Source organism: Gorilla gorilla, chromosome 13, assembly GCF_029281585.2.
Source record: "Gorilla gorilla gorilla isolate KB3781 chromosome 13, NHGRI_mGorGor1-v2.1_pri, whole genome shotgun sequence".
In the NCBI taxonomy this organism is placed as follows: domain Eukaryota; kingdom Metazoa; phylum Chordata; class Mammalia; order Primates; family Hominidae; genus Gorilla; species Gorilla gorilla.
This window is the reverse complement of record NC_073237.2, coordinates 133,080,945-133,106,804: the sequence shown is the minus strand read 5'-3', so window position 1 is coordinate 133,106,804 and position 25,860 is coordinate 133,080,945. Positions and strand designations below refer to the sequence as shown.

Here is a 25,860-nt window from a genome sequence, read left to right as displayed (position 1 = left end):
CCAGGACAAAGCTCTCTGTGGCCTCACAGAAACCACCTGCCCAGCCCCTCTGCTTTGGAGCCCCCTCCTCACCCCACGACTGCCCGCTCCACCAGGCCCCCTTTGCCAGCCGGCACCCAGCAGTGGGTCTGGGAGGGGTGGCCAGGAGGTGAGCACCCTCCTCCCAGGTCCCCAGTCCATCCACTGACACAGCAACTCACATTTCATTTTTATTGTGCTGGGGGTCAGGCAGCAGCCCCCACTGAGGCCCCACCCAGCCTCCGGGCTGCCTGGCCTGTGCCATGGGTCCCAGGCTCCAGCAGGGAGCTCGTACCTTCCCTCAGCTGAGGGCCCACCTGGCCTTGGGATGCCGTTGGGGTAGCCAGGGGTGGATTCACAGAGAAGACCCCAGCCCATCCCATGCCAGGGCCTGGGGAGCCTCCTGAGGAAGGGGAGGAGGAAGGCCCTGCCTGGCCTTCCGCTCAGTCACCCCGAGGTGGCTTCTGGACCCCCAGCATGTTGGGCAGGGGCATGGGGGCTGCAGGACGGCGTGAGGGGCTCAGTCCAGCCTGCGGCGCCGGGCAGTCACGAGTCTTTCTTGCAGGAGCCTAGGGTTGGATGAGGCTAAGGTCAGAGATCACTGCTCCCCACAGCCTCCCCGCCCAGCTAGATCTGACTGACCCCTTGGCCTTTGGTCGCCCCCGACCCCCAAGCCTGGGTAGCCCCTCTAGGCCCACTGGGCCCAGACCCGGGAGGAGGGCTCTGGAGGGTGGGGGCACTCACAGGACCCCAGCTGCTCCTCCAGGAAGGAAATCTGCTCGCTCAGGGAGTCGATGCGGCCCAGCTGCTGGAAGGAGTGCACCAGGAGGCTGCCAGGGTCCGGGAGCCCATGCTCCAGTGCCTGCGAGGCCAGGCTGTGCAGTGGGGCCAGCACCAGCTGCAGCTTCTGCGGGTGCAGAAGGGCAGTGACCCTGGGCCGGCCCCCGCCCTCTCTGCTCCACCGGGCTCTAGGGAGGACCCCTGGGAAGGGCTCCACAAGCCTCCAGCCCCAGCCTCCGCGGCAGGGCTCCAAGTGTCCACTAAAGGGGGCTGCCGTGGTAGAAAAGCTTGCGGCAGAGTGGGTGCCTGGGGCATCAGGCTGGCGGGGTGGTCCCAGCCTTGGGGTCCCTGGCAGGAGAACTAGGGGGACAGCTGGACCACTGGCCAGTGGGAAGACTGGCAAGAGCTCTTTGTCCTGGTGGGGACAAAGATGGTGGGGGGTGGGGAGGTCTCGTCTGGGTCCAGGCTCTGTGTATTGTCTGGGGGGCTGTCAAGCTTGGTTCCTCCAGCCCTGGGGGGTCCTGGTCAGTGTCCAGCTGCTTCTGCCTGGCATGGATCCAGGCCAGGGCCCCCTCGGCAGTCAGCAGCGAGGAAGCCGCCTCCCCAGGGCCAGGACCTTTTCAGACCACCCCAGCCATCCGTGGGTCGGGACCATGTCCCAGGAGACTACGGAGCCTGTACCCCGGCCTGGGCCTCTGCTGTCGTGAGGACCTGCCCCCCGCTGACGCCTCACCTCCTCCAGCAGGTCCACCCTGGACTGCCTGCCTCCCCCGCCGACGCCTCACCTCCTCCAGCAGGTCCACCCTGGACTGCCTGCCTCCCCCGCCGATGCCTCACCTCCTCCAGCAGGTTCACCCTGGACTGCCTTCCCCCCCCACGCCTCACCTCCTCCAGCAGGTCTACCCTGGACTGCCTGCCCCTCCCCCACGCCTCACCTCCTCCAGCAGGTCCACCCTGGACTGCAGCCTCTGCACTTCTTCCTTCATTGTACTGTCCACTCCTGCGGGCAGAGCCAGGCGCTGGGTCACGGCGGGCCGGCTCCCCACCCACACCCCCAGGCTCCCTCCTGTCCCCAGGGAGAGGCAGAGCCAGAAGACTCAGGCCCAGGCCTCTGCCGCCCCCGCTGCCTGCCTGGCGCTGGCCAGAGGTCTCAGGGCTGTGCCGCCTAAGTACGTCGGGGCGCGTGGCTCTGCACAGATGCGCAGGGTCCCGGCCACGCTGAGGGAGGTCAAGGCTGAGGTCTCAGCGGCGCTTTCGATGCGGTGCCGTGGACGGCGCATTATTACTCACGGTACGAGTTTGAAGTGTCACAGCGCGTACCAAAAGTAATAATGTCCCGTCGCCAGCGGAGGCGTGGCGTCTTCCAGAATGCTGCGCTGGACGCAGACAGGACCCCGGGACGGGGCACTTCTGCCTTCTTGGCTGACATGAGGCTCCGGGCAAGCTGCCCCCAGTTCTCGGGAACCCACCTATCCTCCCTCCCCATCCTCCCTCCCTGGAGAGGGAGCCCCCACCGCCTTCCGCCCAGATTCCAGTGCTCCCCACCATGCCTAACAGAGAGCCACACGGCAATGTCCACTGCCTGCCCGCATCCCCAGGCCAGGCACAGCCAGGGCTGAGTTTACCTGTCGGGTTGGGGGCCACCCTGGGGGGCCCTCCCTTGGGCACGCAGAGTGTACCGTCTGCAGACAGGCTGTGCCCCTCCCAACACTGGCACCAGTAACTGCCGGCAGTGTTGACGCAGCGCTGGGGACAGCCGCCCCTCCTAGCACTGCATTCATCCACATCTGCAGGAAATGGGGTGTCAGGCGGCCATGCCTGCGGGAGGGGTCCTGCCCACACAGCTCCCTTCACAACCACCCACTCATGGGCCAGCAGTAACCCCAGGACATGCAAGGAGGTGCCCAGGACCCTTCCAGGGCCCCCCAGGGTAGAGCCAGCCTCACCTGACTGGCAGGTGTCACCCCGCCATCCTGCAGGGCAGCGGCAGCGGCCAGGCTGGACACAGCTCCCTCCGTTCCGGCATGGCGGCTGGCATATTGCTGTGGGCGGGGGAGGCTGGTCACCAGCTCAGTTGGGTCCCCAGCACCCTGTGGGGGCAGCTGCTAGGGAGGGGGTGCTCTGCGGCAAGGTGGTGCTTTGCTCGGGGTTCAAGAAAAGCAGCAGGAGCGTTGCTGGAAGATTGGGGAACAGTCGCCCTCCTAACACTGGGCGCCGAGGGACGTAGCCCTCACCTGCTCCACAGGCCCCGGGAAGCCCGCTGGTCCTCTTCCAGCCGGGGCAGCATGCGTAGCGAGGCCTGGCAGGGGCCAGCCCAGGGCTGCGGCGGTAGGCGGTCCTATAGATGGTTCTGTGGGGTGGGTGGGACAGCTCAGAGGGGCATCCTACTCCTCCTTAGTCACCTGCTGGGCATCTAGAGTCCCCTCTCAGAGTGGACAGGGTCACCCCAGCATGCCCCCAAGGGTCTTCTCCTCAAGGGATGGCACTGAGGGGTCACCGCACAGCCGTTTCCCTGCCTGGGCCTTCCGGTGCTGGCCGGGACTCAAGCCACAGCAGGAAGGCCCAGCCACACTCCGCATGGAGCAGAGGCAGTGGCCAGGCCTGTGTGTGCCCCCACCTATCTGGCCTCCTACTGTGGGGGCATCCAGACCCAGAGGAGAGGGTGTGCCCGGCCTACGGCGAGTCACGGCAGAGTGTGGGCCCTGGGCATCGGAGCGCTTCTTAAACCTCCAGGAGTCTGAATTCCCAGGCCCCTCCCCTAGCAGGGGGTGGAGCTCCCACACCCAGGAAGGAGGACTCTGCCCGAGGCTGAGACTTAGGGGTGTGTGCCCCTTGTGTGGGCATACAGGACATTTCAGGGTCTCATCTGTGCCCATTGGAGGCCGTCATGTGGAGGGGGGTGCCCAGTGGAGTGGGACCAGGGGAGTCAGGCACCATTCTGTGTATATGGGAACTTGCAGCCAGGGATGCCAGGGTAGGGAGGGGTTAGTCCCCCGGAAGTGGAGGGGTGCAGACAGGATGGGTGACCCCTCTAAACATGGGGATGCTCTCAGAGGTGCGGTCCTTTGAGACGTGTTGGGGCAAGAGCAAGGATTAGGACACTGGAGGTGATCGTGGAACCCCTTGGCTCCGGCCACCCTGGGTCGCCCATCTCAGGCAGCCCTCTCATGGCTCTGGCCTCAGTTTCCCATCTTGGGTCCCAGGATTCACCCCCGCCTCGCCCCTGACATGCTGATGTGTGGCCGACTTGGGAGGCTGGGGCTGGGTGAGCTCGGTGTGGTGGGGCACTCACCGGTAGGTGCTGCAGGCCCGGTGCCCGTCGCAGGTGGTGAGGAAGGGCTGGTACACACGCTGCACGAACGACTCGGAGACAGGGTCCCCGTGAGCCCGGACAGCACACACCCTACGGCTGCGGGGGTGGAGAGGGGGTCAGCCCAGGAGTCCCAGAGCAGGACCCAAGAATGATGGGAACATGTGGCCGGGGCAGGACCCTCAGCAGGAGCCCCCAGGGAGTCCCCGACAGGTGCTGAGGGCTGCCTCTAGGAGGTGCTGAGGGCTCCCGGTCCCCCCACCCCAGCACTCCCAGGCTAGGGCTTGGCTCACCCGGGCCGGTAGGCGTGCTCCGTGCCGCCCACTGCCAACACCAGAAGCCACATCAGCAGCACCTCCTGAGAGCCCCTCATGGCCTGTGCCTCCAGGCGGGGTGGCCTTCTCCTCTGGGTGGCCTGGGGCACAAAGCATGACCCCTAAGTCTCCCCGCAGATGCCCCCAGGACGCGGGTGCAGTTTGCACTTGCTCCACGAGGCCTGCCCAGCTCATCTCCGCTGGAGCCTCCACCGGTGGGACAGCCCCACGGTGGCGCCCACTCTCTCCTCCGCTGGCCCCCTCTTCCAGCTAGCCAGACCCTCGCCAGGCACAAACAGCTGGGGCCACAGCCTGGGGGCCACAGGGGGGGTGAGGCTGTCCAGAGCTCTTGGTGCAGGAATCGAGTGGATCCTGCTGGGCATCTGCCCGAGGCTCCGGGAAGGATGGCTCCAGCTACGGGTGGCCCAGTTTCTCCTGTCCTGCCTGGTTCCAGGGCCCTCCTCACAGCAGGGCAGGGGTGAGTTTGCACCCCAGTCTGTGCAAACGGGGTGTTCGTGGGCAGAGCTGGGATCCAGCCCCACCAGGGACTTGCCGGCCTCAGCCCTTCTGGAATTCGATTTCTCATCTGAGTGTGGAACCGGCCCCAGCGGGTGGGCCAGCAGCTGCAAGCCAGCAGGAACCGTGCGGGGGGTGCACACATTCTAAGACCACCAGAGGGGCGGCCTTCATTTTAGAGGGGGTCCTTCCCAGGCTGGGATATGTGTGCGATCAGCCTCCAGGGATCCTGGGACAGTGGCTGTGCCAGGTGCACACCTGGGGATGAGGAGCAGCCCCCGACAGTGTCACCGGAACCGGAATCCAACCCCCTTCTGGCTGTGCAGCAGGAGCCAGGGGCCCGGGTGAGGCTTCCTGAGAGCATGAGAGAACCCAGAATTAATGGTCTGTGACAATGCCGGGGATGGGGATTCTGTCCTATGTGCAGCCAGGGGTCTGGGGAGCTGGCGAGCCCCTGCCATGCTCCAGGGTCCCATCCAGGGCCTCTCAAGGGTGCTTCCCAAAGGCTGGGTGGGTTCCTTCCGAGGCACTGCAGGGCCCTCCGCAGGGAAAGGCCAGGCTTCAGGTGGGGGCAGAGGCTGGGGTAAGGCTGTCCCTTCTCTGGGATTCAGTTTCCTCACACACTAGAATAGGGTCTCTGAGGCCCCTCCTCAGCTCTGACAGCCAGTCCTATAAATAGTCACACTGTCCTCAGTCGCTGCTGGCCAGCCCCACTGGGTGTGGAGCACGATCCCACACCTGCTTCCCACGGGCACTGCCAAGGCATCACCCGGTCCCAGCGGGGAGGGTGGCTGGGGGTCCTTCCTGGGCCTCCTGCCCTCTGTGCGCTGGAGAGAGGAGGGCAGGGCAGAGGCCGCCAACTAGGCAGAGGCTGCCCTGGGCAGCTGAGGGGTGGGGACTTAGCTTGGGGGCAGGGGGGGCATCACAGCAGTTTTTGGGCAGGAGTTTGTCCAGGGGGCAGAGCTGGCTGGAGATTAACTCTGGGGATGGGCCCTGGATGAAGGACACTGTTAGGGGCTGGGTCTGGTGCGACCTCAAGGCAAGACTCGAAGTCGGGGGACATTGGGGAGTAGGACCCGGGAAGGAAGAGGTAGGGCAGCGGCCCGGCGGCTTGATGTGGGCAGGGGGACGCCAGGGCGGGCCTGGGGGGAGGCGAATCTCCCAGACCTCGTTGCCCCCCCCACATATTCGCACAGCACCCCCCACAATTCCTGAGAGTCGTCTGGAAAGGAAGTGGTGCTAAGTGGAGACTCAATTTTTGAAAGTCATGCTTTTCCCGAGGCCAGAGGAAGCCCGTGGTGCTCTCCGAGCTGGTGCTGCAAGCCCCATTTCCCTGGGGGGAGCCACAGCCTCGACCCAGGGGTGCCGGGCGGGGAGGGGGCGGCGGCTCCAGGTGGACCAGCAGTCCGGTCCCCGTGCCCCCAGCGCCCACGGGCTCCCTCCCCACCTGCCCGGCAGCAGCCCCGCAGCCCCCACCCGCGAGAGGCCGGGTCCGCAGAGGGAGGGGCCTGGCTGCGCCGCAGGCACTGGCGGACCCCTCGCGGCGGGAGCAGGGCTGGGGACCTCGGGGCCCACGAGGGAGGGCGCAGAGGCGGAGCGAGACGGACCTGCCCGCCGCCCCCTCCCAGCCGCGCTGCTGGCTCCGGGGTTCGCGGGGGGCGGAGCAGGCAGCATAGGCTGGGCCCCGAGGCGCTGAGTCGCGCCGGGTCGGACGAGGGGCCGCGGCGACCCCGGCCCTCCCCGCCGCGCCGCCCGCCCGCCGCCGGCAGGGGGAGCCGGTTCCCGGGGCCGCTGGGCCCATTCTCCCGGCCCGGCCCGGCCCGACCCAGCCGCGGGCGCCCCGGCCCGCTACCCCCCCAGCCGCAGCGGTCGCGCTGCCTCGTCCCGGAGCCGCCCCCAGCTCTGCGCGCGGCCAGGTTCCCCGCCCCTGGGGGCTCCGCGGGTCCCGCCCTCGACCCAGCCCGGGCGGCGAGCAGACCCCGACCCCGGCGCGCCCCGCTCGCTCCGCACTCACCGCCGGATCCGGGGCGCGCACGCGCCGCCGCCACTGCCGCCCGAGCCCGCGCCGTGGGGGCCCCGAGCCCCGCCCCGCCCCGCCCCCGGCCCCGCCCCACCTGGCGGCCCCGCCCCGCCCCCATTGCGCAGACGGGGAAACTGAGGCCCCGCGGCGGACGAGCTGCCCCCGGGCGGGCAGTGACTCTGCTGGAACCCGGGGCTGACGCAAACGCGCCTCTGAGCCGCGGCCCGCCAGCCCCCCTCCGGGAATCCTGGGGCCCGAGTCCCCGCGGCAGGGCGCTCGCTGCGCGGTCGCTGGGGACGCACGACCAAGCCCGGCCACCAGGAGCCAGGAGAGGCCGCCCAGGGCGCCCACACTGACGGGGCTGCGGGCCCTTTGCTAGCTTTCAAGCCCCCCAGGCTGAAAACCACCCCGGGACGCCCATCTCAGCCGCTGGGGGGCCGCGCGGTAGGCGCCCGGCGCAGGTTAGCACTGAGCTGGGTCCTGCAGCCTCGCAGGCAGTGGGCATCATGACCGTCCCCACCGCAGGCCCAGAGACCCAGATCTCCTCTGAGACCACATGGCAGAGCCCAGGCCTGCCTCCTAGCCTTAGCGTGTTAGGTTGGGGGCCCCTGCGCCGGCCCCCACCTGGCCCTCTCTCAGGCATCAGGCACCCTCACCGGGGTCACTGGGTCACTGCTGAGTTCAGCACAGTCAGGGCCATCGCAGAACACTCCTCCCAGCGAATCCACAGGCCCCCAGAGAGTCTCCTCACACCAGAGGTCCCTGGGCTGGTCACCTCTCTTCTCCAGGCCTCCATTTCCAAATTTATAAGATGGGGCTAAACAGCCCTGGGATCTAGTGACGGTGAGGTCGTGGCCACACAACAATTGTTACAGCTGTTACTGCGGGCGCGGCACGTGGGGCTCGGGCCAGCCCAATTCAGCAGCCCCTCAGACCCCAGCCGGAGCCAGCGCCCTGTGTCATAGCCCGCGTGGGCGCCTGTGTGAGAAGTGTTCCCTCGGAGCAAGGGGTTTGCTGGGACTCACCTGGCGGAGGAGAATCCGTCATCCCCCGGACAGGGGCAGGAGCTGCTCCTCCGGGTGGTGGGGGCCACCTGTGCCTCCCCGGTCCTGGGGGCTGCTGGTTGGAGAGGAGTCGTGGGTTAGTGCCTACGCACAGTCCTGGTCACCCTGATGTCTGGGGGCTGGGAAGGGGCCCGGGACCAGCTTTCGGTGCTGCTGTGGGACCTCCGCCTGCACTAGGCCTGCAGGCCCCTGTCCTGCACCTACCCCGACCCCATCCTGTCCTGAGCTGATTGTCCTCTCGGATCCGCAGCCCCTGGCCTCAGTAAAATGGGGCTATTGCCTCCAGCCCTGGACTCCCTGGCATGGGGATGGGAGGCTGCTGTGAGTGGAGCTGGAGGTCTCTCCATGTAACCCAGGGTGCTGGGCAAGGGGCCTGCAGATGGGTCCGAGAGGGCCACCAGCTTGGTCCTACCTTGGTGCATGGAAGCTGGAGGAAGGGAGGGGCCCAGGTCCCTGGAGAGGAGTCCCCAAAATGAGGCCGCCCCACCCTGCAATCCAGTGGCCACTGCTCTGGACCAGGGGCCCTGGAAGCCCCTGGCACATGGTCCGAGGGACGACCAGAGCAGCTGCTGTCAGGGGGCGTTCCTCATCTGACTGGGGAGTCCTAGGCCTCCTGGCGCCCTGAGCCCACGCAGCGCAGCTCTTACCTAGCCCCCAGCAGTGAAGTGTTCAGAGTGGGGCCTAGGGGGCCTCTGGGTGGGAGAGCCACCGCCACCCTCCCTGTCCCCTGCCCCTGGCCTCATCTCTGGATCTGCGGTCACTTAACCCTTTGACCTGCCTCCCCACCTCTCCTGCCTGAGTCTGGAAGAGGCGATGGAGCAGAAAGGGCAGCACCAGGGCTGCCCCGAGTCAGCCCTCGCTGCCCCCATCCTGGCTAGGCACCATTTGGAAAGTGGGGGTTCTCAGACAGGCTTCTTGGTGTGGACGTATGAGACAAAAAGTGGGGCCTTCTAGGACCCACTATGGCTTTGGGGGCTTTGGGATGGGGCTTCAGCCACTCTGCATGAGGCTGGGGAGAGGGAGAACAAGAGCTTCTCCAGGGTCCAAGGGGGGCCCACAGAGTCACCCATTTGCCCACCGCACCCTACCAAGTCATCCCTAAGCCTGAGCCCCACGTCCCGCACCCTGGATTCACACTGCTCATCCTGGCTACAGATGTGGCTTTGGGGTTCCTCTCCCTCGGGGCCAGTTCCCCTCCCCAGGCCCCCGTGGGGTTGCTCATCCACTGCTAGGGAGAAGATGAGGAGACCCCAGCCCTTGGGACACCGCAAGGCGTAGCGCGAAGCCCCTCACAGCGGGCCCAGCCAAGCTGAACTTTGCTGCCAACCGCAGGGGCTGCTCTGCGGAGGGAGAGAAAGGCCAGAGGGTGGGATTCAGGGGAAGGGCGACTGGGGGTGAAGTGTTGGAGTCAGCAGACTGGATTGGGATCTACACTGGGCCACCCACTAGCAGGCGTTTGGCCAAGGGGCCTCAGTGGCCTCCTCTGTGCAGAAGGGGAGGAGACTGGGACCCCTCCCCTGTGACCTCGCTGGGGAGCAGATTGCAGAGCAGCCAGCAGGCGCCACGGTCAGCGGGAGTGAGGGGCACGGGGGGCCCGCCCTGTCCGCTCCCTGCCCCTCCGAGGCCACCCCTGCCATACCTGATGCTGCTGGAGCCCAGGCGTGGCCATGGTGGCCGCTGCTGTGTCCTGGGACTGGAGATGGACCCTAGCCCTTGCTGGGGCCTCAGGCCCACTGGCCGCCTGGAGGCACCTCCTGAGGCCCACCTGCCTGGCCTGTCCACAGGAGCCTCCCTTGCAGCCGTGCGGGGCCGGCTTGGTGCAGGGAGGCTCCCCCCGGGCGAGGAAGGGCGGCTTTTTATGCTCCGTCCTGGGTAATCGGGATTGGGATGGGCCCTTCCCAGCCGGACTTCCTGTGTGTGTTCTCCGCTGATAACGGGGACGTGTCGTCGGACAAACAGGAGGCTGAGGGGGGTGGGGGCCACCGTGTGAGGGGGCCTGGACAAACTGCCCAGGGGTGGGGAAGCCGTCCCCTGGGCCATCAGAGTCTAGCCCCAAAACAGCCAGAAACCAGGGCTGGACCCTGCTGGAGACCCTGGGGAGAGTGTGGGGTGGAGGACGCAAGCCCAGGGCCCTCCCAGGACCGTGGGTCCACAGGCCATGCTCACGTGTGGCTGGACAGAAGGGAGCTGTTGCATCTTTGGGCCACAGGATGCTGGGCCCTCCCCCAGGACACCCCCAGATGTGTGTGACACAGCACGGGAGCTTGGAGGGGCCCCAGGCCAAGGCAGGGAGCAGCCACACGGGAGCCTTGACCAGTGAGGGATGGCGAGTGGCGAGGCCCGGCAGGAAGGGACTGGGGTGGCAAGACAGGCTGAGCGGTCCAAGAACAGCCTGTTCCGTGGGTCCCTGAGGCCCATGGTGAGGGGGTGACGGGAGGGGACAAGCATGGAGTCCAAGCTCTCTCCCCTAAGAGAGCTGCCAGTGAGGCTGTGAGCCCCTGCCCTGGAGATGGGCAAGCAGGCCCAACGCCCTCAGCCCCACTTCACAGGGGTGCTCTGGGCTGGCAGCAGGCTGCGGCCGGGGGTGTGGGGAGGGATGCGGGACACTGTGGGTGATCACAGGGGGTGCTCTGTCAGATTCCCGGCGTCCCAGCCCCCAGGTCTGACCCTCAGCTTCCCTGTTCAGGCGGCAGTGGGAGCCTCAGGCCGAGCGAGCCACTGTGGCAAAGGTGGGCTGGGTTGGAGGGGACACGGTGCCGAAGGGAGCTGGGTGGCTTTGGAGGGCACGCCTGGAACCCCAGGAGAGCAGGGCCTCTCCCAATCCCGCTGTCTGTGGGGTGTGAGCCCTGCTTTGGGGTCAGCCCCTGTCGGCCTGATGCCTGGGACACCCCCATTTCCCTGGCCCTGGGTGGTCAGTGTGCCCCCACCTCTCCAGCCCCACTCAGCTGGGCAACTTGAGCCAAGGGAGGCTGGGGCAGCTGGGGAAATTCCCCACGGGACTTTGGAGGGCAGGTGGAAACCTCACCCACACGCGATGCGCCTCCCCCTCAAGCAGGAACCAGCTCCCCTCTACCCATGGCCAGGGGAAGGGTCTGCTCTGGGCGCCAGGCTGTGGTCAGGGCTCAGGGCCTCAGCCAGGCAGGCCCTCACTCTTCTCTGGGCCTGTTTCTGCACCTGGTCCATGGTCACTGAGCTGGTTTAAGGGGGCGCTCCTGGCACCCAGGCACCGCTGGTCTGAGCGGGAGGGGCCTCTTTCCAGAGGTTGCCCCTGCCCCGAGGTTGGAGCAGACAGGCAGAACCCCATTTCCCCACCTCCTCCACACTAGGCCACCCTGGGATCTGGCCCTTACCCTACTGGCTGCACCCTCAGCCGCCCTGTGCCTCCCTCGGCCCCCTGGCTCTCCCACCCAGGGGCTCATCCTGCCCTGGCCAGCCTGTCCCTCCAGCTGTCAGGAGGGGGTTGCAGTGAAGAACAAGTTGGCAGCAGGCTGGGCCCAGTCCCCCAGGCTGTCACCTAGGAGCCCAGTGCCAGGAGGACAGCCTGGGGAGGACCCAGACTCTGCCCTCGCCCCTGGCTGTAAGCACAGCAGTCAGTTCACCGGGAAGGCCCCCAGCGGGCCAAGCCTTAGCGACTCGTGCACTCGGCTACTTAGCTACTCCACTGTATAGGGGCCCAGTAGGCTTGTGCCCCCATCCCAGGAGGTGCCCTCTTGCCCTCTGCCTGCATCCCTGCGGCCTGCCCCCTCCTCCCCCACCTGCACGCCCCTGGATCTGCCCTGGCCTCTGGGTGGAAGGAACCACAAGCATGGGGTGGGCTAGATCCAGCCCTTTCTGTGTACAGAGGGAGAAACTGAGGCCCAGAGGGAGAAGTGACCGGCCCAGGTGAGCCTGGAGGCCGGGCAGGGCTGGGATGCTCGGCACAGGAGGCCGCCTCACCCTTCCTTCCTCTTCTTGGGGAGCCCCATGTCCCCCACCCCAGCTTGTCCTATGTCCCAACCTGGAGCAGCCCCTGTCATCAGACCTATCCGGCCAGGGGACAGCTCGGGGCAGGAGTAGCTAAGTAGCCGAGTGCAAGAGTCGCTAAGGCTTGGCCTGCTGGGGGCCTTCCCGGTGAACTGACTGCTGTGCTTACAGGCCAGGGGCGAGGGCAGAGTCTGCGTCCTCCCCAGGCTGTCCTCCTGGCACTGGACTCCTGGGTGACAGCCTGGGGGGCTGGGCACCGCCTGCTGCCAACTTGTTCTTCACTGCAACCCCCTCCTGATAAGCTCTGCCCTGCCCCCAGCCCCTCCCCAGGCCAAGACTAGACTCTCCCCAAGGGAAGGAGGCCTGGGCTCAGGCCCAGAGTGCCAGCTTTGCCCTATCCCATAGCCTGGAGCCACCACAGGAGGGGCACTCCACTCTCTTGGGCTCCTGGAGCCTCAGAGGCAGGTACAGGAGGTGGGCTGGGGCCTTGCCCTAATGTCGGGGGCCCAGCGGGGACAGGAGGGGCGGGGGGTTGGCAGGGGACAGACATGGGTTCTTGGACGCCAGAGGGTACTGGGGGTCCAGGAGGTTGGGGCTGCCCCCAGGTTCTGGTATGGGTGGAGCACACTCTGTGCCCAAGGCCCAGGGGCTCAGCAAGGGGCAGGCGGGCCCCTCCCTCACCCTCCGGTCCTTGGAGGTGCCCCCTTCCCTGCCCTTGCCGCTCTGGTGGCGTGTGTTTGGGATCATGGCACAGACCTTCAGCAGGGAATCATTTTGGGAGTCAGCAGTGCCTCCTGCCCAGGCTCCAGCCCCACAGAAGCCAGGCCGGGCCCCACGCCTGGCCTCCTCCCCTCATCTCAGGGGCCCAGCACAGAGGGGGAGACCTGGTGGGAGAGTGTGGCCACCCCAAGGCCTGCGCCTGTCCTCATCTGGGCACTGGAAGGTCTGGAGACCGGGGCTTCACCCTGCCTGGGGTGGCGTCAGAAGTGGAGGCCCGGCAGGGGCAGGAAGCTGGAGCTCTGGTCCCAGCTTTGTGCCCCACACAGGCCTCAGTTTCCCCATTGGCTCTCTTGTCAGCAGGGCCATGTTGTCCAGTGGCCTTCCAGCCACCTGGGAACGTTCTGAGGTTAGTTATAAGGGGAAGGGCTGCCTTACCTTCCCAGAGCGTGCTGGCTGGGCAGAGAGGCGTGGAGGGGCCTGGCAGAGCCCCCCGGGCCCTCCTGGGCCTCCTGGACCCTTCACCAGGGTGCTTTTGGCCTCTGAAGCCCCAGGAGAGGGCAGACTAACCCCTGGCAGAGGCCAGCCTGGGCATCTCAGGTGGCGCGAGACAGAGGGGCACCAGGCGCGGCCGCGGGAGCCGGGCTGCAGGAGGTGCAGGAGGAGGGAGTGAAGCAGAGTGCGGGAGGGATGGGGCTTCCTGTTTACCCCGAGCGCCCCCCGGCCTCCGACGGGCTGGCTCTGTCAGCCACGGATGTGGTGGAACCTTCCCATCAGAGGACGTCCCGGACCCGACGGGGGCTGGAGGGAGCTGCCGGGCAGGGGTGCCTGCGGGAAGAGGAGCCGTCTGCTCCCGAGCGAGGGTTTGGGCAGGGAGAAGTGAGGGTCCCCAGCCTTTCCTCTCACCTCTCGCTGCCTGCTCCGGCCCCTGACCCACGCCCCAGAGCGACACCCTCTGAGTTGAGGGGCTTCCATTTTCAGAGGAGGCAGCTGGCTCACAGGTGGAAGCCACTTGTTCAAGGGTGGAAAACGGAGGCCCAGGACTGGAGTCCGGGCGCCTGAGCCTCGGGGGTCGCCCGGGGGACCCCTCGCCCTTCCCCTGGCTGCTCCCGTCTCCATTCCTGGGGCTGCCCACTGCTCCAGCTGATGGCGTGGAGGAGTCCATGGCCTTGTGGGCTGGCTTCTTGGCAGGTCCCCACTGGCTTTGCATCTGAGTGTCCCCTTCTCCTGACATTGCCCCTACCCTGGTCCGGTCCACCCCGCTTCCTGCCTGGATAACAGTCGCCCCTCCTCGGCCTTGCTGGGCGCCGCTGCCCTTCACACCCAGTGCTCAGGGAGTTTCGCGGAGGGAGACATCGGGTTGTGTGACCTCCTCCTAAGGCGCCACCACACTCAGCACAAAGTCCAATCCTGCCGGTGCTCCATGCCCCTGCCAGGGTGCACACTCCACAGGGCAGGGACCCGGACCTGGAAGAGGTGACTTGGAGCAGGTGCGCAGAAGGTGCGGAGTCCCCCACTGCGCCGGGCGTGTCACCCGTTGGTGGCCTGGCAAACTCGAACTGCAGCGAGACGTGGGCTTAGAGATGGGAAAGTGAACCTGAGAGGGGCCGGCAGCCCGGGCAGGAGACACAGCCCCTTGGCCACACCCCAGGGGACCGGCATGCCCCACTGCTGGCAGCAGGTGATGGGAGCATCCCTGGGAGAACAGACTCCCCCCAGTTCTGCACACACTGCTGGTGCCTTGGAGCTCTTACCAGCCTGGGGGCTTAGCTTTGAACATCTTCGTGTTATCTTTTGGCAGACGTGAAGATAAATGCAGTTCCCTTAGGCTGTCCCTGGGGGGTCCCCAGTCCCAGGAGGGGCAGGAAGCCAGGGGATGCCCTGCAGTTCTCAGGTCCCCTGCCAGCAGTGCAGGAGCATTTGGCCGCCCCACACCCTTGTCAGCACTTGCTGTTGTCTGTCTTTTTCATTTTAGCCATTCTGATGATTTTGCAGTGGTATTGCTGTATTGTTATTTTTGTTCATGTAGGAAGGTGAAGAAAATCTTATTTTTTAAACAGCAGAATCCGTCCCTAGGGAGAGACTTGCTTCACAGGGGAGACACCTGGCTGGGGTGAGAGCGCAGTGTGGGCTCAGGGGGCTGTGTGCTGCAGGCTCCATGGATGTCCCCAGCAGCACCCAGGGAGTCTGGAGGGGAGGAGAGAGAAGAGGCCTCCACTGTGGAGTGAGCCTGGGAGAGGGGTCCCCAGATGGACACTGGGTGCTGCCTGGCAGCTCACAAGGTGGGCACTGGTGGTCTGACTCTCGAGAAAGCCTTGTTGAGCAGGGTGAGCCCCAGATGGAGCCCCCTAGTGTGTGGGGCACCCCTCCCCTGGGGATGCCTGTGCTTCTGGGGTCTGTGGGCTTCTGGGAAGGGTGTGGGGGTCCCTCCATGGAGGCTTCATCCCTGTCTCTCTTGCGGGGTTGTCATAGAGCTCCAGTAGGGTCAGGGACCATAGGTACCCTGAAGGCTCTGCCTCAGTTTCCCCTCATATCAGACCAGGGCATGGAGGGTCTTCAGAGCCCTGGGGAGGGTCCCGGGGTCTCCAGTTCCCAGTCATGGGGCAGACAGTTTGTGCCTGGGTCCTTCCCAGGAGGGAGGAAGGAGGGGTCCGTAGCTTCCAGCAGTTCTTGAAGGAGAGTCTTGTGACCCTCGAGTGAGTTCAGAGTACCCACCCAATGCGGCTGCCAGGGCCTCGCGTGTCCCTTCGGGGTCCTCAGCGCCACGAACGGGGCTGGTCCCAGTGTCCGTCTTCCGGGATCCCGCTCCTGCAGGCCCTGGAGACTGCTTCCCACCCCTGCTGAGGTTCCCATGGGGCTGAGGAAGGGGGACTTGCCGGTCCCCTGAGGCTGCCCTCACGCCTGGCGCCAGTACACGGCACAGAAGTCCCACTCGGTGGGCTGTGATTTGCCCAGGCCTGACAGATGGGGCAGCCGTTAACGTCAAGGGGAAAAAGCACTTCATCTCCCGAGACGGAAGGAGAAGTTCCCGAGAGCTCAGGGCCTGTGGGGTAGCCAGTTGAGGTGGCGGCAGTTCAGCAGCCCGGCCCCCAGCTGGAGACGCCCTGTCCTCTCCCCACCTGCCCGCCTGGGGAGATCTGGGGGCCGCCCTGTCCTCTCCCCGCCTGCCCGTGTGGGGAGAGCTGGGGACCAGGCGCTCCAAGCTTTTAGGGGAGAAAATAGCGGGAGAGACGGTGGACGCCTGTGAGCAGGTTCTGCGTTCGGGTGTCTCCTCCTGGGGCCGTTGCCCTGGCCGTGCGAAGTGGAGGCAATGATCTGACCCCATCTACAGACGAGGAAACTGAGGCCCCATGGGAGTGGCTGCTCAAGCTCCCAGGGCCTTCCCCGGCAGGGCTGGACTGGAACCCAGAGCCACAGGGACCCCAGTCTCCGCAAGGCACAGTGGCAAGGGGCCCCTCCCCTGGGGATGCCCGTGTGTCTGGGGTCTGTGGGCTTCTGGGAAGGGTGTGAGGGTCCCTCCCTGGAGGCTTCATCCCTGTCTCTCTTGCGGGGTTGTCATAGAGCTCCGGTAGCGTCAGGGACCATAGGTGCCCTGAAGGATTCTCTGCCTCAGTTTCCCCACGTGTCAGATCAGGGCGTGGAGGGTCTTGGGAGTCCTGGGGAGGGTCCCGGGGTCTCCCTGTTCCCAGTCACAGTGCACACAGTTTATGCCCGGGCCCTTCCCTGGTGGGGAGGGAGGAGGGGTCCATAGCTTCCAGCAGATTCTCAAAGGAGGGTCAACAGAGCCCCATGCAGGTGGCCCTGGGCTTCCTCCAGTCCCCGAGTCCACACTCCTCAGCACCAAGGCTGCTGTCATATTATCACTGTTATTTAATACCCTTAAAAAATGTAAGGAGAGAAAGGGAAAAAAAGGCATCTGCCTGGTCAGGAATCTCTGTTTCCTCTCAGCCAGGAAACAGGAAGTGAGTGTTCGGGGAGATTGGGAACCAGCCCTCGAGAACAATAGAGCCCCCCCAGAGCCCCCCAGAGGGGAAAGGGAACTGCGTCAAGGGGTGGGGGCTGCCGGAAGCCTGACCTCTGCCCCACCAAGCGCAGAGGGGGCCTGAGGCATAAATTTAGTCTCCTTTTCCTGATGAAAGGCTCAGATGCCCTACTGCTGGGGCTGGGGGGAGGGCAAGGCTGGCCTGGGTCCCTGGGGCCTTAGGGACCATCTAACTGTGCCCTCCTTTCACCTATGGGTAAACTGAGGCCCAGAGAGGGGAAGAGCCCTGTCTGGGGGACTGAGGGTGCTGAGCTCCCGTGGCTGTCTCGTTGGGGCTGCAGGCTCTGCTCAGCTTAACACCTGCTGGACCTGGGCACCCCCTCACGTCGCTGAATAAACATAGCGGGTTCTGGTGGAGGCGGGAGGGCAGTGCGGGCCCCTGCAGCCAGCCCTGGCCATTCCTGCCAGCCGTGTGACCCCAGGCAACGCCTCACCTCTCAAGCCTGGCTTTCCCAAGTCACCCTGGCCCGGAGCAGCCTGAGAGGCAAGGCTGCCACCAGCCCGTGCTCCCTCCAGCCCTGCCAGGTGTGCGTCCCCACCTTAGCACCTTGCAGTCTCCACCCCAGCACCCTGTCTTGCATCTCTCCACACCAGTACCCTGCACCCCTGCATCCTAGTGCCCTGTCCTGCATGTCTCCACACCAGCTCCCTGTCCTGCTCTGGGGGGCGGCTCCTTCACTCCCCACTAGTGCCCTGGGGTGACTGTGTGAAGGTGGTCTGGGCCCTTCCCCAGGCAGGGAGGGGACACGGGGCAGGTCCCTCCCCAGGCCCTGGCAGTGACTCTGCATCAGGCGGGATCACCCCCATGCCTATATCCTTGCTGCTGCCACTGGCCACCATCCTGGCCCAGGTGACACCAACTGGACTCTCAGCCGGGATGCCGCAAACCTGCCCAGCACCATCAGGCCTCTCGGAGGGGACTGCAGCTTCCTGAGCCACCCCTGCCTGGGCAATGACTGGAAACTCCTCTCTCAGGCTGCCCGGCAGACCCCACACTGCCGGGATGGGGAGGGCTGCTCTGCCTAAGGGGCCTGCCCATCTGTCTGCCTGTGGACCCTACTCCATGCAGGCCTGGGTGGCTGGAGCGTTCAGGAAGCAGGTCAGGGCAGCAGGCCATGCCAGCCTCGGCCTCCCTCCCAGCCACCAGCAAAGCCTGAGGGTTCAGGGATGGCAGCTGATGATGGTGATGCTGATGATGGTGATGCTGATGATGGTGATGCTGATGATGGTGACAATGATGGCGGTGGCCACAGTGGCACCACAGTCTGCACCCCCAGCCGGCTCCTCCACCACTCCAGCAGCAGGGATTTTTTTTTTTTTGTGATGGAGTCTCGCTCTGTCGCCCAGGCTGGAGTGTGGTGGTGCGATCTCGGCTCACTGCAAGCTCCGCCTCCCGGATTCACACCGTTCTCCTGCCTCAGCCTCCCCAGTAGGTGGGACTACAGGCACCCCCCACCACACCCGGCTAATTTTTTGTATTTTTTAGTAGAGACGGGGTTTCACTGTGTTAGCCAGGATGGTCTCGATCTCCTGACCTCGTGATCCGCCCGCCTCGGCCTCCCAAAGTGCTGGGATTCCAGGCGTGAGCCACCGCGCCCGGTCAGCAGCAGGGATTTTTAAAGGAACGACATCCAGCAGGAAGAGCGAACCCTCCCCTCCTGGGCCCTTCCCTGGCCCTGGCTTCCCTGGGATGAGGGGTGGCTAGGTGTCCGCCTCGCAGGGCTGCAGGGACCCAGGACACGGGGGAGGGGGGCTGATTCCAGCCAACCCACAGCAGGCCTCCACCCCAGGAGCCAGAGGGGATGCGCTCTCTGGCCTCTTCCACAGCCCTCCCGGGGGTGCTGGGCTGGGTTTGGCAGAGGGTCTCGGGAGTGTGTGCAGGGATGTTACCGGCAGGTGCTGGGAGGTGGGGGGTGGCTGGGGCAGGACAGGAAGGTCACTCTAGCCTGAGGATAATTCTACTTTATTTTACAATTCCAAAATGAAGAGTGATTTTCTTGCTTCTTGTTTGAGCTGGGCTGTGACATGTGCTTCCTCTCGAAGAGCCAGTGGATTTGATGAGAAGCACCGAGAGCACCGCCCGGCTCCCGGCATCTGCGAGGCCTCGCACAGGTCCTGTTCTGACGGCAACGCTGATCAACGCTCTCCACAAACCCCACGAGGGACGGAGGCGTCCGCATCACCTGCCCGCATACGGGGAAGGGCCGGGAGGCTGCAGGGCTGAGTCACCGCCGGGCACCCACTCCCTGCCGGCCCCCGGGAAGGACAGGGACAGACGCGGCTTTTTCGCTTAGCCTCAGGGAGGTGGAATCACACAATTTTAGAGCCTTTATTTTAAGGAAAAGAGAGCTGCGTAAAAATAAAAAAAAAAAGAGACTTTATTTTAGCGCAGTTGTAGGCTTACAGCCAAATTGAGAGAAGGTACAGAGGTCCCACGCCACAGCCCCCGCCCCCACGTGCGCAGCTCCCCCTGCACCGGAGCGGTTCGTCTGTGACGTGGGTGAACCTGCACTCACATGTCGCAGTCACCCGGGGCCCACAGTGTAATTGGGGTCACTCCGTGTAGCACATTCAGGGTCTGGGCAAGTGTATGAGGGCACGTGGCTGCCAGGACAGTATCAGGCACGGACGTCTCTGCCCTAAAATCGTCCGAAAGGCACCCTCTTTACGTGGACAGTTTAATGCATTTGGGCAAATGAGCACCTCCGTGTAATCTTCACCGCCAAGGATGGATAGGATGTTTCCCACCCCTCTGAAGCCCCTCACACTCTGCCTGGCCCCTGGCAGCCCCGACGTGCTCTCTGCTGCTCCTGGGAGATTTGTGTTGTGGGAGCCAAGTGGCCAGTGCCCTGTGCCCAGCACGATGGCTTTTTTTTTTTTTTTTGAGACAGAGTCTCACTCTGTAGCCCAGACTGGAGTGCAGTGGCACAATCTTGGCTCATTGCAACCTCCGCCTCCCTGGTTCAAGCGATTCTCCTGCCTCAGCCTTCTGTGTAGCTGGGATTACAGGTGCACACCACCATGCCCGGCTAATTTTAGTAGAGATGGGGTTTCACCATGTTGGTCAGGACAGTCTCGATCTCCTGACCTCAGGTGATCCGCTTGCCTTGGCCTCCCAAAGTGCTGGGATTATAGGTGTGAGCCACTGCGCATGGCCGTGATGGGTTAGGGATGGTCTGTGCTGTGTGTGTCTGTGACTCAGTACTGCTTCGTAGGAGTCCACAGTCTGAGTGGGCCATGGTTCATTCATTCATTCATTCATTCATTTATTTAGAGATGGAGTCTGGCTCTGTCGCCCAGGCTGGAGTGCAGTGGCACGATCTCGGCTCACTGCAAGCTCTGCCTCCTGGGTTCACGCCATTCTCCTGCCTCAGCCTCCCACATAGCTGGGACTACAGGCACCCGCCACCACACCTGGCTAATTTTTTAAATTTTTAGTAGAGACAGGGTTTCACTGTGTTAGCCAGGATGGTCTTGATCTCCTGACCTCGTGATCTGTCTGCCTCGGCCTCCCAAAGTGCTGGGATTACAGGCGTGAGCCACCGCACCCGGCCTATTTATTTATTTTTTGAGACAGGGTCTCACTCTGTCACCCAGGCTGGAGTGCAGCGGCGCAATCTCAGCTCACTGCAACTTCCGCCTCTGTGGTTCAAGTGATTCTCGTGCCTCAGCCTCTCGAGTAGCTGGGATAAAAGGCACACGCCACCACGCCCAACTCCAGGGCCACAGTTTATATGAACACATTTTAATTTCAGAGAGAAGAGAGTTTGGAAAAAAATTTAAAAATAATAGCAAACAAAGAAAGGGTCCCCCCACTTCTCACAAGACTCAACATAGGATTACCACAGTCTCCAAAACTCCACTGCTAGGTACATTCCCCGAGAGCAGGGATTCAAACAGACGCGCAATGTACACACAGCGGCATGCTCACAGGAGCCGAGAGGTGGATACACCCGGATGCCCATCCACGGATGAGTTCATTGACAAGCCAAGGCCCATCCGTACAGTGAGACACTGCTGAGCCGTAAAGAGGAATGAAGCTCTGGCCAGGGGCGGTGGCTCACATCTGTAATCCCAGCACTCTGGGAGGCCAAGAAGGGTGGATTGTTTGAGCTCAGGAGTTCAAAACTAGCCTGTGCAACTTGGCAAAACCCTGTCTCAAATATTAAAAAAGAGGAAAAAAAATTAAAAAAAAAAAAAAAAGGAATGAGGCCCGGGGCGGTGGCTCACGTCTGTAATCCCAGCACTTTGGGAGGCTGAGGCAGGAGGATCAGTTTAGGTCAGGAGTTTGAGACCAGCCTGGCCAACATGGTGAAACCCTGTCTTTACTCAAAATACAAAAATTAGCCGGGTGTGGTGGTGCGCGCTTTTAGTCCCAGCTACACAGCAGGCTGAGCCAGGAGAATCGCCTGAACTCCGGAGGCAGAGGTTGCAGTGAGCTGAGATTGTGCCACTACACTCCAGCCTGGGCGACAGAGCGAGACTCTGTCTCAAAAAAAAAAAAAAAATTAACACTAGGCCAGGCGCGGTGGCTCACACCTGTAATCCCAGCACTTTGGGAGGCCGAGGCGGGCGGATCTCCTGAGGTCAGGAGTTCAAGACCAGCCTGACCAACATGATGAAACCCTGTCTTTACTAAAAATACAAAAATTAGCTGGGCATGGTGGCTCGCACCTGTAATCCCAGCTACCTGGGAGGCTGAGGCACGAGAATTGCTTGAACCTGGGAGGTGGAGGTTGCAGTGAGCCGAGATCACGCCACTGTGCTCCAGCCTGGGCGACAGAGCAAGACTCCATCTCAAAAAAAAAAAAAAAAAAAAAAAAAAAATGGAATGGCACCCTGGCAGGAGCTGCGGCATGGATGAGCCCTGAGTGATTCCATTGACAAGAGATGTCCGCAGCGGGCAGGGCCATAGAGACAGGAAGCAGCTTAGTGGTTACCAAGGGCCGCAGGAGGGGAGAACGGGGATACACACCTGAGGTGCGTGGCGTTTCAATCTGGGAGCATGAACAAGTTTTGGACATAGACAGTGGTGGTGATTGCACCCTATTGTGAATAGAATTCCCCTGAGGGACACCTAAAAATGGCTAAAGTGGCACAGCAGTGTGGAGTTTCCTCAAAACATTAAACATTGCATGTAACCCAGCAATCCCTCTTCTGGGTATAGACCTAAAGGAAATGAAATCAATGTGTCTAAGAGATAGCTGCAGGCCACGGGCGTCGCACGCTGTTCATAATAGCCAAGAAACAAAGCTAGTGCCTGCATGGATGAATAAGTGTGGCGGATACACACAGCGGGGCACTGTTCACCCTTCAGCAAGGAGACCTGTCACTTGTGATCACATGTGTGAACTTGGAGGTCACAATCTTTTTTTTTGAGCCAGAGTCTCACTCTGTCACCCAGGCTTGAGTGCAGTGGTACAGTCTCGGCTCACTGCAACCTCTGCCTCCTGGTTCAAGCAATTCTCCTGCCTCAGCCTCCTGAGCAGCTGGGACTACAGGGGCCCGCCACCACACCCGGCTAATTTTTTAGTATTTTTTAAGTACAGATGGGGTTTCACCATGTTGGCTAGGCCGGTCTCGAACTCCTGACCTTAGGTGATCCTCCTGCCTCGGCCTCCCAAAGTGCTGGGATTAAAGGCGTGAGCCACTGCGCCTGGCCTAAGGTCACAATCTTAAGTAAAATAGGCCAGGCACAGAAAGACAAATCCCACATGCTCTCACTCATATGTGGAGTGTGAAATAGTGGAGCTTAGAAGCAGAAAGTGGGGCAGTTGCTCCCAGGGGTGGGCGGGGCGGGGTGGCCAGATGTTGGCAGAAGGCCACAAAGTTTCAGTTGAGGAGTGGGTGCAAGATCTATGGGACACAAAGTTTCAGTTGAGGAGTCGGTGCCAAGATCTGTGGGACACCCAGCGACTTGAGTGAATAAAGGCACTGTGCTCTTGAAAATTTCCAAGAGAGTCTTTCTCATCACCACAAAGGCAAGCACGGGAGGTGATGTAGGTATGAACTGGCTCGACGTAGCTGTTCCCGAATGTCCACATAGACCATAACGTGCCATGTACCATAAATATGTACCATGTTTGTCAATTAAAAAACAGGCAGGGCGTGGTGGCTCACGCCTGTAATCCCAGCACTTTGGGAGGCCAAGGCGGGCGGATCCCTTGAGGTCAGGAGTTCAAGACCAGCCTGACCAACACGGCAAAACCCCGTCTCTACTAAAAATACAAAAATTAGCCGGGCTTGGTGGCGGGCACCTGTAATCCCAGCTACTCGTGAGGCTGAGGCAGGAGAGTTACTTGAACCTGGGAGGCAGAGGTTGCAGTGAGCCGAGATTGCCCCACTGCACTCCAGCCTGGGCAACAGAGTGGGACTCTTAAAAAACAACAACAACAAAAATAAATAAATAAAATAAGTAGTCAGTGCACTGGGGAAAGAAAAGAATATAAAATACAATGCCTAATTGTTAAAATAAAAAAAAAAAAAGGTAGGCAATAAGACTTCAGAGGAGAGGCCGGGCGCAGTGGCTCACGCCTGTAATCCCAGCACTTTGGGAGGCTGAGGTGGGTGGATCACCTGAGGTCAGGAGTTCGAGACCACCCTGGCCAACATGGTGAAACCCCATCTCTACTAGAAATATAAACATTAGCCGGGCATGGTAGCGCATGCCTGTCATTCCAGCTCCTCAGGAGGCTGAGGCACAAGAATTGCTTCAGCTCGGAAGGTGGAGGCTGCAGTGAGCCGAAATCATGCCATTACACTCCATCCTGGGCCACAGAGTGAGATTCGGTCCAAAAACAGACTTCAGAGGAGACCCTGCCTCCTGGTGCTCTGTACCTTCTTCCCTTAAACTGGGCTCAACTTCCTTGTTTTATGTAAAAATTGGGCAGATGAATTAAGCCCTCGGAGCATTCAACTTACTTCATAATTTTCAGAGCCAGCCGGGAGTGCAGGAGGGAGAACTTTCCTGTGGACGTCCTGTGTTCTCCAGACACAGAGAACCCTCATCAACCGAGGGGGAGGTCACTTCCGAATCCACAGATGGCGTGTGAGTGCATGGCGAGCGCCTCCAGGACACACTTACTGTTCCCTCGCTCTGGCCAGACGCCAGCCGGACCCTGCGTGTGTGCACCGTGCTGCTCTTTGCAGCTGCCTGCAAGGGGTTCCTGCGAAGCCCAGCACCTTGGGGAAGAGCCTGCGGCTGAACTTGAACTCGCGGCTACCTGAGTCAGGCCTGTGCTTTTTCACCTCTGCGGAAGATGTCAGAGCGTCTCCCTGGCAATGTTTTAGGAGTTACTTCTGTCTGGAAAAAAATGGAAAAAATGGCAAATTATGTTACGTATAATTTGATAATTTTAAAGAATTAATGATGTAATTATTACTCAAACCCACTGAATTGTATGTTTTATTATTACTATTTTCTTTTTTTTCTTTCTTTCTTTTTTTTTTTGAGACGGAGTTTCACTCTTTTCGCCCAGGCTGGAGTGAAATGGTGCAATCTCAGCTCACCACAATCTCTACCTCCCGGGTTCAAGTGATTCTCCTGCCTCAGCCTCCCGAGCAGCTGGGATTACAGGCATGCACCACCACGCCCATTCAATTTTGCATTTTTAGTAGAGATGGGGTTTCTGTATGTTGGTCAGGCTGGCCTTGAACTCCCAACCTCAGGTGATTCGTCTGCCTCGGCCTCCCAAAGTGCTGGGATTACAGGCGTGAGCCACTGCGCCCTGCTTATTATTATTATTTATTTTATTTTATTTATTTGAGACGGAATCTCTCTCTGTCGCCCAGCCTGGAGTGCAGTGGCGCGATCTCAACTCACTGCAACCTCTGCTTCCCAGGTTCAAGTGATTCTCCTGCCTCAGCCTCCCGAGTAGCTGGAATTACAGGTGCCCACCACCACGCCCGACTAATTTTTGTATTTTTAGTAGAGACAGGGTTTCACCATATTGGCCAGGCTGGTCTCAAACTCCTGACCTGGTGATCCACCCGCCGCAGCCTCCCAAAGTGCTGGGATTACAGGCATGAGCCACCGAGCCCGGACTGAATTGTACATTTTAAATGGGTGAATTGTATGGTATATAAATGATTTCTTAATAAAGCTGTTATTTTTATTTTATTTTCAAGGTGGAGTCTCACTCTGTCTCCCAGGCTGGAATGCAGTGGCATGATCTCAGCTCACTGCAACCTCTGCCTCCTGGGCTCAAGCAATTCTCCTGCCTCAGTCTCCCTAGTAGCTGGGATTATAGGCGCCTGCCACCACACCCAGCTAATTTTTGTATTTGTAGTAGAGAAAGCATTTCACCATGTTGGCCAGGCTGGTCTCAAACTCCTGACCTCAGGTGATCTGCCCGCCTCGGCCTCCCACAGTGCTGGGATGACAGGCGTGAGCCACCGTGGCCAGCCATAAAGGTGTTATTCAAGAAAAAGAAGAAATGCCTCAGACCTGAACGCTTCCCACCATCTTGGCTGAGCGTTTGACCACATCAGTGGATGCCCCACTGGGTTGCATTCTAGTCCGTGCCGATGGCCTCTGCGGGGGCTCCTTCCAATCCCTTGAGACGTGGGCCATGTTGTAGGGGATGCTGGGGGCCAGTGGGAGGCGTGAGCACTGAGGGGCCCCCAGTCCTGGAGAGGAAGCTTTCTGGGCTGCGGGTCTCTCTCCTGCCAGGCATCCTGGGCACCATGCAACCTCTGCCACCCTGGGCTCAGCCTGCCCCGTGCCCTCTGCAGTCCTTCCTCAGCCAAGGGCAGCTCCTGGAGTTTAGGGGATGGGAGTGGATTCCTTCTGGGGTGGGTGGAACCTCTCCTCCGCCCAGCTCAGCAGACCGGCTGTGAGGTTGCCGCGTGGGCACCATGGGCAGTCGGGGGTAAGGATGGATGCCTCTCGGTCGCTGATGCGGGGCTCACGCTGGGCTGGCGCTTTAAGACAGATGCCGGAGGAGCAGCCGGGGGTGTTTGTGGGGCACATGGGCCAGGCCAGGCCAGCGCCTCTCTGGGACCTCAAGCAGGAGAGTGGTCGGTCCAGCCTGGGAGGGAGCCTGTGGCTAGGCCTGTGCAGGAGTCGGGGGGGACCCTCGGTGGGGACCCTCCCGGCAGCCAAAACTGGGGGAGGG

At 62.2% G+C, this 25,860-nt stretch overlaps 1 protein-coding gene and 1 long non-coding RNA gene across 7 annotated transcripts; one reads left to right on the top strand and one right to left on the bottom strand.

Annotated features, from left to right (window-relative positions):
- Positions 1-196: 196 nt before the first annotated feature.
- Positions 197-13,915, bottom strand: EGFL7 (EGF like domain multiple 7). 6 transcript variants are annotated; one of them, XM_055350166.2, is made up of 11 exons: positions 9,662-9,867; positions 7,984-8,077; positions 5,197-5,292; positions 4,402-4,523; positions 4,091-4,207; positions 3,033-3,148; positions 2,745-2,840; positions 2,424-2,585; positions 1,734-1,798; positions 763-925; positions 197-587 (listed from the first exon to the last, which is right to left on the bottom strand). In XM_055350166.2, exons 4-11 carry the CDS (start codon positions 4,479-4,481, stop codon positions 565-567), a joined length of 822 nt encoding a protein of 273 aa, XP_055206141.2. In that variant the 5' UTR covers positions 4,482-4,523; positions 5,197-5,292; positions 7,984-8,077; positions 9,662-9,867; the 3' UTR covers positions 197-564. The 6 variants fall into 6 exon arrangements, with proteins under 6 accessions (XP_055206141.2, XP_055206143.2, XP_055206140.2 ...); XM_055350168.2 differs by lacking the exons at positions 5,197-5,292; positions 9,662-9,867 and adding an exon at positions 13,141-13,915; XM_055350165.2 differs by lacking the exon at positions 5,197-5,292.
- On the top strand, positions 12,350-24,135 carry LOC134756919 (uncharacterized). Its single transcript, XR_010130405.1, has 2 exons — positions 12,350-12,450; positions 23,680-24,135. It is a non-coding gene; the product is annotated as an uncharacterized lncRNA (long non-coding RNA).
- The last annotated feature ends 1,725 nt before the right edge of the window (positions 24,136-25,860 follow it).

What these genes read in the sequence shown, in the direction of transcription:
- EGFL7 (XM_055350168.2), bottom strand. Translation starts at nt 4,481, where the DNA reads ATGAGGGGCTCTCAGGAGGTGCTGCTGATGTGGCTTCTGGTGTTGGCA. An exon ending in CGGGCCTGCAGCACCTACCG is followed by an intron (nt 3,149 to 4,090) that starts GTGAGTGCCCCA and finishes CCCACCCCACAG; the next exon opens with AACCATCTATAGGACCGCCT. An exon ending in TCCCGGGGCCTGTGGAGCAG is followed by an intron (nt 2,841 to 3,032) that starts GTGAGGGCTACG and finishes CCCCGCCCACAG; the next exon opens with CAATATGCCAGCCGCCATGC.